Here is a 14,018-nt window from a genome sequence, read left to right on the forward strand (position 1 = left end):
GGAGAATGTGATCACAAGTTTTCTTTTTCTATTTGCAATTTGGCAGCCCTTATCGAAATGTTCAGATTTGTTAATATCAACCCTTTACAAGATAAAAATATAAAATAAATCATGGAAATGAGAGGCCAATTTTGTTAGAGAAAAATTGTCAAATAAGTATGTGTTATGGGCAAGATGTATAATCCGGATATTATGAGCAATTCTTAGTTTATGCCTAGGAATTCACTAGAAGTTATTTTTAACAGAGCTCAGATTTCTTCCTATGATACATCTTTTCCTCAGTTCACCCTTCTCCTTATCATGCTCAGTGTGCATGGATTTATATACTACATAATTATGGCATATTCTTAGGCACACACATAATATCAAGTTACTGCAGCAGACGTTTTTCCTTCTCATTGAGAACAAAGTATTTCCTGCTTTCTTAGTGTGATAGCCTTCAGTAACATCCTACTTTTTTGAAAAGTGTTGTCAATATCATGGTTTCTCTTTGCTAAGTTGATAACCTAAGTCTACCTCCTGATAATTCACATGCATATACATTTGTGCAAACTTTTTTTTTTTTGCAGGGAATAAGCTATGACACGGATTTGACTGTTATAGTCAAATTATAATAGATTCTGCAGAAAAATCAAAACTGGCTTTGGGGAAAGCTTTAAAAATTAGCATTCAAAAGTTGTTTTTTTCTCCCCCTCCTATTTTACTCCACATTACCTTCAGAAAACAAATGACATCTATTTGAGATAAAACTGCTGCTATAATTTAGATAAATTCTCATTGTACATTATAAATATAACATGCTATATTTAGTTTGCATATAAATTTTATGTAAAAGGGAAATTCTGACATGAATATTCATTTCATATCCCTGATATTCTATGTTAAAAATCAAACCCTGAATAAATTAAGAGCCTCCAGGTCATGGCACAGCAGAGCACAGAAGCAGCTAGGTCTCTAATCTGGCCCCAGGCTCTTTTTAATCCATTGTCCAGACTTTCCAATGACACTTTTTCTCTGACACTGATAGAACGTAGCTCTGTCATCAAGCTCATATGCTTGCTTGATGGAACATTGTTGCACTTCTTACTCTAGTTTAAATGGGTAAGTTGGCAATATGAGAAGTATATTGGCATCTATCTGTCCAGAATCTACCTTTCGAGATAGTTCTAACTGAATTATTTGTGATTACTTTTCTCTTTTGGTTAGGACTGTATCTCAAGATGACGAAATCCTAAATTTGATCCCTGCATGAGGCTTTTAGATCTCTTTGCTAATATGCTAAAGTTGATCTTGACAGCAGGCATCTATAAGATCTCTCAAAGTTGTTCAATGGGAGAAAGAAGGGTCAAGAACTTTCCATACAAGAAAGTTCTGAAGGAAAAAATTCAAAACGCCTTGCAAGAGATGAGTTACCGCGTATCTATGAAACCACAGTGGAAGAGTACAAGGGTCATTGCAGACTGTTTTCTAAAGATACAAAACTCAATAGACTTCAATTTAAATAGTCAACAGGATGTGGAACTTCCACAGGGAAGATATTGAAAATAACAGGGAAGCATTATCCTGCCACTGTACTAAATCACAAGATAGCTGGATCTGTCACACCAAATATAAGTCTGTATTGTTGAAACATAGCAAAGTATATGAAAGAACAGAAATTCCAAAGCAAAACCATATTTCTTAAGGAGATAAAGGGATCGATTTGAGAGATTAGGTTTTACAGTTAGAAAAACTTTTCTACTCAGGAAGCGTTAAAATTTATATGAATACATAAAATGAATAAACAAAAGTCTTTTTTTTTTCCTCAGCATAAAAAAAAAGGATGGTATAAAAGTAATCATTTCTTGTAAGTTATGTTATCAAAAGTCTGGGAAACATCCCTTGAAAATGGAAGGAAAGTAAATTTAGTAGGAATGAAAACGTATTTTTTTACATACTAAGTAGCTCATAGAGTGACATGGGTTGAAAATCAAGTCAGCTCAAGAAGACTTGAGAAAAACCCCTGCACAGAGCTTCAGTCTATCACTGGGAAAAAAGCAGGACCAAGAACTTGTTTGTAAGCCACTCTCTTCTCTGTAAGTCGTTCAGTCATATTGCAAATCTAGACCCTCACAATGGAGGGACTATGAAATGTTTGACAACTTCCTTGGCCAGACCTCAGTCATTAAATGAGACAAGATAGAAGAAGACTCATTAACGGAGCTATTAAATCAGACCTGGCCTTTTTGTCTATATCGTACTTGGGTAAAATGTTACAGCATTCCTATCCTGTTGTCCTTAGTTTCCTCCTCACCTCCCACCTCCTGTCCAAAAAAGACCAATTTTCTCTGCCTTAATAATGATTGCTCCCTAGTACAGGACATTAGGACTCAGTGGGACTCTAAATCCTCCATTTTATTGAGAGGTTGTGACCACCCATAATTTAATTTTCTCTCAGTGATAGAACCTGAGATATATTCAAGTACAGTGTGTTTTCTACAAGAGCCTAATGAGAACCCCCTTTATATAGTTACAGATCTAGTAAAACACTTAGAACTCAGTGTCAGATGGGAGGCACTTAGAATTCATCAGCTTTAATGAATAATATACTGTTTGGACAGATATATTTGATATAGAAAATCCTCCAAGCGAGAGAATCATTCATATATAATTTTTATTCTAGAAAATCTCCTTTTATCTTAAAAATCCCTAGAAAAATTAACTCCATGAAGTCAGGATATCTTAAAGAAATGTTGTCTTGGGGTGCCTGGGTGGCTCAGTGGGTTAAGCCTCTGCCTTCAGCTCGGGTCATGATCTCAGTGTCCTGGGATAGAGCCCCGCATCGGGCTCTCTGCTCAGCAGGGAGTTTCCTTCCCCCTCTCTGCCTGCTGCTCTGCCTACTTGTGATCTCTCTCTCTCCCTGTCAAATAAATAAATTAAAAAAAAAAAAAAAAGAAAGAAATGTTGCCTTTAGGAGATATTTCCCTAGGTTAGAATTTTAATTATCACAATTAAACATGTACCTTATTTAACCATTCAGCTGTGGTTTGGATATAATTTCTAGCCAACATTCATGGAAAATTCTGTTACAAGTTTTGCAAGTAGGAGGCAGCCAATACGTCTTAATTTCACAAGTTAATAAAGGTTTGAAGCTTCTATTTTTGTTAAATTTTAAATTTTTTATAAACATATAATATATTTTTATCCCCAGGGGTACAGGTCTGTGAATCGCCAGGTTTACACTCTTCACAGCACTCACCAAAGCACATACCCTCCCCAATGTCCATAACCCCATCCCTTTCTCCCAACCCCCCTCCCCCCAGCAACCCTCAGTTTGTTTTGTGAGATTAAGAGTCACTTATGGTTTGTCTCCCTCCCAATCCCACCTTGTTTCATTGATTCTTCTTCTACCCCCTTAACCCCCTCATGTTGCATCTCTACTTCCTCGTATCAGGGAGATCATATGATAGTTGTCTTTCTCCAATTGACTTATTGAAGCTTCTATTTTTTAATGTTATTTACCACGTTCTGACATTAAGCAACATATCTCACTGTTTATTATCTATCTAGGTCCTCTAGTAAAATTTAAGCTTCATAAGGGCAAGGATGTTTTTTTCTTCTCTCTCTCTCTTTTTTTTTTAACTTTTGTATCACTATTGCCCTGTACTGTACTTACTACATAGAAAGTACTCTACATATTTTCATTAGTTACATAAAAGAAAAGTCTAGAAATACTATATCTGTTTATGCTTCACTATATCTATAACATTTTTCAAAATTAAATATTCTGTATTTCATTTGGAATATCAGAAATTTTAGACATTCCATATAAGTTACCCATAATGGGAATTTTAGCCTCCTAAATGCTTCTTTAAGAATTATTTACAAGAGTCTATGACTATACCACCCTGAACGTGCCCCATCTCGTCTCATCTAGGAAGCTAAGCAGGGTCGGGCCTGGTTAGTACTTGGATGGAAGAATTATTTACAAGAAATTTTCTATGGAGAAAACTCCACAAAGAACATATTCCTAATGTGAAATATTTAATTTAAATGTGAATATGCATGTTTATTTTATATTGAATGTCAACTGCAATATCATAATTATTTTATGCAAAAAGAACACAAGTTATCTAAACCTTCTTTCTAATTTAAGCAAGATCACACTTTATGCATGTCAGATTAATGAGAATGCACTCTATCTTAAAGGTCACTTAAGAAGATATTTTTTTGAAACGAGATGGGATCGGGAGGGAGAAAAACCATAAGAGACTCAATCTCACAAAACAAACTGAGGGTCGCCAGGGGAAGGGGGGTAGGGAGAGGGAAGTGGGGTTATGGATGTTGGGGAAGATATGTGCTATGGTGAGTGCTGTGAAGTATGTAAACCTGGCGATTCATAGACCTGTACTCCTGGGGCTAATAATATGTTATATGTTAATAAAAAATAAAAAAATATAATTAAAAAAAAGAAAAAAGGGTATTTTTTCTAATATATTTGTAAAATATATCAAATCTTGTTGTTATGAACTATTTTATAGTCAGTATTTAGAGTATTTATAATTTTTAAAATTGAAGAATGTATCAATGTCAGATTGAGATATAGTCCTTTTTTTTCCTGCCTTTTCCACATTTTACAGTCTCTCCAGTTGTTTTGACACTTAAGCCAAACTGATCTTCTGAGACTCTGAATCATGAAATTTTCACATATTTTCTAATTACTAAATAACGAGATGGATATGATACCAGAGAGGTTTAAAATGATGGGCTAAATTGAGAAAATGTGATTTCTCAGCAAACCACAGTAGGATAGAGGAAAGAATAATTAAAATGTAAATTTTAACTATGGCTACAATAACAAGAAGAGAGGAAAACAAAGCTTTTACCAGCTACTTTAAAGTTTTCTACCTTACCAAGATTTGCTGCAGATCCCCAAACATTTTTCTTTCTATGAAAAGAACAGAGAGATTGGAAGATGTTCTAATGTTTAATTTCCTATTATTTTGATTGAATATATTTGATTAAATATATATTTGAAGATAAACTTAATGGATTGATCTTAAAGAAAGCTTATAGTTACTTTATGTGTAGAATTACTAATTCTGCAAAGTGATTTATATTTGTCTTTTAGAAGGTGTATCTATTAAGAAAATTAAGAAAATATAGCCAATGAGATATGTTGAAGATCTTAAAAGACAAGCATACAAACAAAAATACTCAGCAAATCATTCACAGACATGAAATCACTGAAATCACAAATCCTAAAACCTAGAGTTACTTCTCATAGGCTGCGTCTGGGAGCAAGTCCCCCAAAACTTGCAAAGTATTTATTTAGTTTTGGGGATTAAGCTTTGGAGCTGCAATGACAAGAACCTGTTTTAAGTATGCCTACGTCCAAAACTTTAATGACTATTCTTTTCTGGGCAACGAAATTCCATGGCAGCAACACGTTTTTATTATATTTTCTATAGTAACACATTTACCCAGGACCCACGGTAATATCATCCACTCGACGATGGTTGGTGGTGGACCTTGCCTGTTCAAGTCTGACCTGTCGATGTGCTGAGAGGCAAGCAGCAGCAGGAACAAAAAAGTCAAATAGGACGCTGTATGGCAGATGAACTTGATAAATGGCTTTCTGATGAACAGTCCCAGTGGGCTTTTAGGAGCTATAAGGTAGCACACAGAGAAGACGGGAAAAAGAAGTCCTATGATGAAACACGTCACCATCTTCACCGCCCAGTGCCGTCTCCTCCAGCCCGGGAACTCATCGTACCAGCGAGATGCAAGCAGTTGTTGACAATTGGGCTGAGCAACAAACTAAAGAGAATGGAAAGGAAAAGGAAGAGTCAGTGTACATGCGGTGCTTCAGTTCATATGTAAGACCACAGATTTATCTTGAAAGCCAGAAGTCCTGCTTTAAATAATTTTATACTGGATGCTTGGCTGGCTCAGTTGGTGGAGTATGTGACTCTTGATCTTGGGGTTGAGATCTCTACACCTAATGTGGGTGTAGAGATTACTTAAAAAAATAAAATCTATAAAAAGTAACAATTTTATAATTAATCAAAAAGTCCTTTAAATCGTTCTGTAAATAAAGCCCATTTATTTAACATTTTGGGTTATTTAACATTTGGGTTGAGGCAATAAGAAAAACATACATGAAAGCATATTAAGATTACCAGACTGTAGATCATCATAGCTGAATTTGTTGGAAATAAAACAGAAACTTTGCCTAAGTATAATCAATTACCATAAACCAAACATTTCACAAACACAACATTATTTTATCCTGACAACATGCTGGAGATATGGTATATTCCTTACTCTCTTTTAAGGATGAGGATAGAGGGTGTTACAAGAGGTCAGTAAATTTACTCAAGGTTACAGATCTAGTAAAGGATAAAATATTAGACTAACTGCTCCAGGATTTTTTTTTTTTTTTCTGCACACTCCCTTTCTCATTGAGACTGACAGCTAGGCATTATACAAATTCAGAGGGAGTTACTTCTTCCAGACAGAATGGTCCAAGAATGCTTCCCAGTACATGTAGGCTCTGAAGGGACAGATTGTATAAGCAGAGAAGAGAGGGGAAGGCAGTTAAAGGCAAGGTATGGTGGGAAAGAGAGAACACACACTGCCAAGAAATGTTTAAGGGATGCCCTATGGGCAGTCTGGCTGCAGTAGAAGCTTCAGTTTCTTGTAAGAGACTTAGAAAAACTCTACTGGCATTGTATTTCTTCTTCAGTCTTAGCCTGTATGAATTTCCTTTAGACAAGACTTTGCCCTTACTCTTTTCTGATTGTAAGCAAGCAAAAAATCATGGAGTTCACATAAAGAGCCTTGGCTATCACAAACTAAAAGTTGCTTGAGAGTGAAAACAGAAACAGGATGATTGACTGAAAGAGCAATTCAATAGTCCAGCTGTGCAAACATATGGGCTGGACATGAAATGATTTCTCATGCAACTGTTTCTCATCACCTTGTCTTAGAAGCCCTACTCATCAAAGGATATAGCAGGCAAAGAAATATGTAATAAATCAAATCAAATTTATAATAATAAGTTAAATAGATATAGATAAAATAATACTGCATTTCTTTAAGACTTGGGTGACATGGGCTGTGTTTATTACTTGCAAGTAATCAGTAAAATCAGATTTTATAATTCAAAGAACAGCTTTTCTTAACACCATCCTTGACTATTATTCTGGTCAAAGTCAGGTATTTGACAACAAAATAGAGTTCTTGCTGATGTATCTGCAGAGTAATGGCGAAGAGTGATTAAGTCATTAACAAGCTCTGTTCTTTTTAAAAGACCTGCCCCCCGATACACATACACAATCCTTCCCATCAGCATTTTATAAACAAATCAGTCTATCATCTTCTTTCTAGTTTTTCATATAAAATATTCTTCATACCATTAGAATTTAGCACAGATGAAAGGCCTTAATAAAAGGGAGTTTAGCTTACAGAAAATACAAGATCTAACAAGCAGTTGCTATAATATCTCATTAATATTCACAAACTGAAGAAACACTGTGAGGGCATATTTAATACGCACAGAAAAAGTAAAAGAAAGGTATGTACTTTGTTTAACATGATCTGGGTGAATTCTAGGACTAACCACCTCTGCACTTCTTGGCTCAAATCTCATTATAACATGAAACACCCCCGTACAATTAAACAAATAACTTTATTAGGAGCATTTAAGGTTTTCTTGGATAAAAAATTTCTGTTGCCCAATACACACATATAGACTGTGTTAAATTACCTAGAAGAAGCAAATTATTTAGTCCTTCTAGAACACCTGCCATTGCCAAGCACTAGGTGAACCTTAATTTTTACTAATGTTTTTCTTAAAATTTTTTTTCTTTAATTATTGGAAAGTATACATCTGTGCCTAGTAAATGAAGAGGGTACGTGATTTTCTACTAAACACTGACACAGTGGGCCTATGTCGAGGTAGAGAATAGAGACAGGATTGTAAGAAGAGTAGAAGTGAGTGTATATAATATACAAGTTTCCTCAAATGTGGATATTATTTTACTACAAATCTTTTTAAATCATAGGATTGAAATAACCTGTAAGTATTCATATAAGGAATACTATTCCTATAAGGAACCCAAAGGAATAATGTAATAACCCAAAAAGAATCACTATGAATATAAATGCCCTCACAATGGTTTTATATCCTTTCTCTACTATCCCTGTTCACTACATGTCCATACCAGCATCCCCCAAATTGTACATTATTAATTAGTAGATTTTTCATGAAAAAATGGGTTTCATGTTCAATTAGCTACCAAAATAAGGATTAAAAGAATTAAACTTCTAGATTATGATTTTTTTTTAAATCTTTAATTGCTAAAGTGGATTAAAACATTTCATTATCTCATGTGTCCCTTCTTCTTTCTATTCTTTGGGTTTTTTTTTTTTCCCCCTTTCTTTCATGCTCACTGTGTACTTCATTTCTTCTTTGTCTCCCCCTTCCTGTCTTTCTTTCTCTTTCTTCCTGTCCCCCAACCCCACTGCCAGTCTCCTGGTTTATTTGGATTATTTACAAGAACAACCAGCTTTACTCCATCTCCTTCTGAAAGACCTCCTCAGAGAGGGGCCATCCTATGTCTGACACCTGCCACTGGGCCATTCCAAAAAAGCCCTCCCCAGATGGGCCACGCATGCTGGGAGCCCACAGCTCCTACCTCCCCTGCATCATCTTTCTACTGCACATTGAGTCACAGGAACTACCCTTCCAGAACTGGGGAAAGCGGAGTATCTCTTCAGGCACACTGAGTTACAGCCTCCCTTCTCCCTTCAGTTGTTGGCCAATTCTAGTACAACTCCTGCCATCACATTAAAATTCATATTAAAACATTAGGAACATTCAAATTCACATTTGTGCCATGCATTTATAAAAGACACTTAAAAAAAAAAAAGGAAAAACTTTCTATCCCTCCTTTCAGTAACTTTTAAGAAAGTTTCAAAAGCCTGATCTCATGATTATATATAGAATCATTGAATCATGATATTTGAAATATTAAAAAACCATAAATGTTATTGAAATCTAATTTTTACAAATAAAGTGAGATCCAATATTAATGATTTTTAAAACAACTACTCAAAATACTAAAACACTCAACACCATAGAAGAAACAAAAAAATGATGAAAAGAAAGGGTTAAGCTACAAAGTAAAAACAAACAAAAAACCCAAAAACTGAAACCTTACTGAAGCAAAATAAGAAACCTTACTCCTACATGGAGAGGAATTAAATATTAACTGCATATGGACAAAATCAACAGAAGAGAGTTCAAAAATTAAGGAGCCCTAGTAATTAAAATAACTACTGATCAGATTTACTTGGTAATTGTTCTTTCTTCATCTTTTCAGTTTTTAAATATATTTTCTAGTTTAAAAATTGTATCCAAGATTCAAACTGCAGCCATATTCTCTGTAAGAGCAAAATCTAGATTCTGGGGACAACCAACCTGGCTACTTTATGCATCTTGACTAAGTCAGATAGTACAGGGCAGTCTCAATTGAGTTGAGTCTCCAGAGAATTGAAGCTTTTGAGTTGAATGTATTAGAGTGATTTACATATAGGCAATCTGTTTTCTTTGCTTAAAAAGGACCACAGTTTCCTCTGGGTCTTACTGTTTATTTCTGAGCAATTAAAGAATAATCTATATCCTTTGGGGTTTCATTTCCTCTGCCCAGGAATGCTTTCCAACAGCTCATTTTGTAAAGTTGATAGCAGGGTTTAAGGATGATTTGTAGGCTGAGGAACTTTAGGGAATTATGTCCGTAGCTAGAAATGCTTTCTTCAACTTCAGTCCCTAATTTCCTTCATCTCTCCCAATACCCTTTAACCATCTGGGCCTGTCCCTGTCTCTTAGAGATAGCTCTAGTTGTGTTCCTAATTAAAACAGTTCTGGTCTCCTAGAGCCCCACTATGCTGCATAACTGATCAGACGCTGCTACTTTATTAACAAACATTATTTTCACCTGGTCCTCCCCTAATTTAATTAAGCCAGTAGCATCATCTGTGAGTTGGACCTTGCCTAGGTAAGTGTGGAGAGGACCAAGATCTGGAAGAACTGGATAAGTCTGTCTTCTGGGAACTCAACATATGTTGGGGATTGATCATGTGACCAGTCTACCAGTTTTTCTAATTTTTTCCAATTGTTTTATTTTTCATTTTCCTCACTTAAGGTCTGTCTTCTGTCTGAGGTTATGAGTAAGCAGATTTAGTTCAGTGAAGATGACTTTGCTGTCAGATGCATAGAAGTCACACATCTAGCACACAGTCTATAGTACAGATGAGTATAACAATACAGAGCACTATATAATTTGTTAAAAAAGAGGTAGAGACTCTAGGAAGGATTGTGCCAATATGAAACAGTCTGGGAAAACTGAAGATAGCAAGCAGAATTTGTAAGTTAAATCTGAAATAATGGGTAGAATTTGACAGGCCCAGTAGTAAGTGGATGTATTTTAATTTAGATATAGAGAATATCTTGTTAAATACTTGAAGATGGAGGTGGGTCTGTTCAGGTGAGCTATCCCTTGTGCTTGAAGGTCATTATTGTTATCAATGATGAATGTACCAGTGATAGAGTGTAAAGGGAAACCATAGTCATATTTTGAGACATAGGTGAAAATATTTATTGAGGCAATGGTTGAGTCCAGGTCCTTGCTGCTTGGTGTGGCATCAGCTGGAAGCTCATCAACCAGGCAAAACCTTAGGCGCCATTTTGGACCTGCTGAATAGGACTGACATCTGACAGGGTGATTCCAATGAATGTTAAAATTTGATAAACACTGGTTTAAGGAATTTGCTGTCTAATAAAGTTCTATTTAGCTCCACTGTATCTGATAATTGCTCAAAGAGTAGTTTTAATTCAATGTAAACATGCATTTGAACACTTATAAATCCTAGGAGCAAGTCTGCGGTGAGGAAGTGGGGTGCTGGGGTATATAGTGTGTGTACATGTGGGGGCTTTGTTTTAGGCTAAATTCAGCTGTGGATGGAATGAGAAGTTGGGTGAGGGGAACTAGCCACAGAGAGGAGGGTTCTCAAAATGGAGTAAGCAGCAGGATTGCCTTGAGGCTTGTTAACACCCATGTTTTAAAAGATTCTAGAAGAACTTACTTTCAGAAGATGGTGATAATTATTTAAGCATAAGGTAATACCAATAAAGTAAGTAGTTGAGTATTTTTTATTAACCTCATGAAAAGTTAAAAAATTGGTGAAGTTTCAATCATATCTGAGAAGGCATCGTAATAAATAAAAAAAAAAAAGCTCAAAATTAGGAAAACTGACTGATAAACTTTAGAGCCTCTCCTCTGCAGACTATATTGGCCAACAAACCCCTTGGCGCTATTAAGTTCTCCTACCTAGTCATTAAATCACCTGATTACTCTCTTTGTACAGAAAGGTCAAATTCATATTTGCAGACTGGGATGCAAGGAATAGCTCAAAGGGAATTACTAAGGCACCACTTCTGATGTCTCCATATCCAGAAGGGAAGATGACAACTGATCTCCATCTGATAGTGTTGGCGAAGCAGGGGCAGGATTTAACTTCTTACATCATTTCTGGGCCTAAATTCAAAATTGATTTGGCAACTGAGCTGGGATATGAGTGGGCAGTAATGGGAAGTTGAAAATGCAGAGGCAAAGGGAATCAGGTGGGAGGTGATAAACCCAATGTTGAATACATTAAATTATTGAATGTGGCAAATAAACAAAACCCAATTTAGGTAATAGGAAGGTAGAGTCAATACATATTGTTCTCTGAATCACAAAGGGCAACAGTTGGTAGAAATTCCACATCCATTCATCAATACCCCTCTCTTCAGGATGTATATGAAAGATTGTTTTAAACTATTATGGCAGATGGATGAAAAACTGCCCATCATTTCTAGGTGGCTACCGAGAAGGTTTCCTACAAATGAGTAGAGATAGGGAGGTAGAAAATTATACAGTTTGAAGGAACCACCATTTGACCATTGAATCATGTAGGTGAATAATAAGAGTGAATGGTAGACGGAAAATGGAAGTAGGTTTGGTTCTGATCCTGAGCAGCCCTCAGTGGGTTGGTTGCTCGGCCTCTGATGAACTGTTTTTGCACCTAGGAGTGGCATGTTCACAAAGGGTGTTCCACTTTTCCTCACCGTCTCCTGGGGACACGTTTCCGGAGGACCATCTTCCATTAGAAGGAGAATCCAGGAAGGAAAAAGAAGAGACACAATGGGAATGAATACCAGTTAGACTTATAAGACGAAGGATAGAGTCACCTTTGTTTCCCCCTTCCTTTCCCTGTCTCCTTTCACGTAGCATAGAGCACATATTTCTGAGAAAATTAAATTGTACAAGACTCTGCAAAATAGAGTGTCCTTATACCTTCTTTCCAGAAACAACAGTTGATATCACAGAACAGAGTCTCTCATCTATGCTGCCAATTTATACACATAGATGATATAAGCGAGGAGTTATATTTGTTTCAAATGTGTTAGATCCTATAAACAGACAAGTTTTTCGCTGTAGTCTCAAGGTCAAGAATAAAGTCATTTCCTTTATACTCGCTAATTTCTTTTCCTTGCCACTGAACTCCTTTCTGCCTCCCTGACAACGGCTCCTCAGACTATCTTAGCTAACATATTTCCTGGGCTAAAAATAACACTCAGTTGTTAATTATCTGTTTATTGAGGTTGGAATGAATTTAACTAGTCTACGCGATGCAGAGAGGAAAGCTATGTGTTTTGGAAACAGCAGAGCCCACACATTAACTGACCGACCAGCACTTTCTGCTCCAGCGTGTAGGACAACAGAGGGGAGAACAGAACATAAACAGCATATAAAAGAGCCGGAGGAGAAAACAGTTTCACATGCCTCTGCCAGCCTTTGTCATCACTCTCTAGAGCAGAGAATAATAAGGATAAAGTGGCTCTTCAAAGGGAATCATTCCTTGATGTCATTTTTCATTCTTTTTCCCTCCCTCCTCTCATTGTCACCCAGGCTTGTTTGTCAGCAAATTCCTCCTGCGCTTGCCTGCCTCCCCATCCCGTCTGCCCTGTCGCTAACCTAGTCCTCAATCTCTCACAGTGATTATTAACTTACGGGCTTCCCTCTCTCTGTGTTTTAAAAACGACCCAAGTCATGTTCTTAAAAGTGAGAGATGCATCATGGTTAGGATTTCCAATTGCTGGAAGTACCAGCGTTGCCCGTCCACACCCTGGTCTGAGCCGCCTTGTGATAACTCCCTTAGTTAATACGCAGCTTAATCTGTACGGAAAGATCGTGAAAGCATGTATGAAGATGACCTGGAAATAAGGAGTAAGCTATTACGAGCGAGGAAATAGGTTACTGAAAATGTAGACCTGTAGCCATCGGAAGGAATTCTTCAAAGGACCTCAACCTGTAACCCACAGGATATGAGGGCAAATGAGAGCCGTACTGAGTTTTCTACCCCAAAGCACCTCTATCCTTGTGAAGATTGAAAGGTTTTGTCTGTAAACTAGATCTTCATATGATTACTAAAGCTCTATTAAAATATATTTGCTTACTGTATTAGTTCCCTAGGGCTACCATTACAAAGCACCATACACACCAGGGGGCTTAAAATAATAGCATATATTATATCACGATCTGGAAGTTTCAAATCCAAAATCAAGGTGTTGAGAAGCCTGTGCTCTAAGGTAGAATCTTTCCTTGTCTTTTCTTACCTCCCAGTAGTAGCTGGCAATCTTTTGTATTCCTTGCCTTAACAGCTGAATTTTTCCAATCTCTGTCTCTCTCTTCACATGGCTGGGTGCTTCATTCACATCCTCTACTCTGTTCTTAAAAGGACGCCAGTCCTATTGGATTAAGGGTTTATCCTACTCCAATATGACCTTATCTTAACTAAGTTCATCTGCTATAACTCTTTTCCCAAATATGATCAAATTCTGAGGTACTTGGGGTTAGGACCCTAACCCCATAGGGTCCTTGGTCTCCCCAACTTTCCAATTACTCATTTTTTTTTTTTTTTTTAAGTTT

General features: G+C 36.5%; 1 protein-coding gene across 3 annotated transcripts in view; it reads right to left on the bottom strand.

Annotated features, from left to right (window-relative positions):
• Positions 1–14,018, bottom strand: part of TRPC4 (transient receptor potential cation channel subfamily C member 4) — a 214,278-nt gene that overhangs the window by 51,597 nt on the left and 148,663 nt on the right. For all 3 annotated transcript variants that reach the window (XM_082700394.1, XM_082700395.1, XM_082700393.1), the window contains exon 4: positions 5,463–5,799. In XM_082700394.1, the coding sequence (XP_082556520.1) occupies positions 5,463–5,799 (337 nt within the window). The remainder of the gene's footprint in view (positions 1–5,462; positions 5,800–14,018) is intronic.

The sequence above is a fragment of the Mustela nivalis genome (genome assembly GCF_964662115.1).
Source record: "Mustela nivalis genome assembly, chromosome: 15".
Classification (NCBI taxonomy): Eukaryota; Metazoa; Chordata; class Mammalia; order Carnivora; family Mustelidae; genus Mustela; species Mustela nivalis.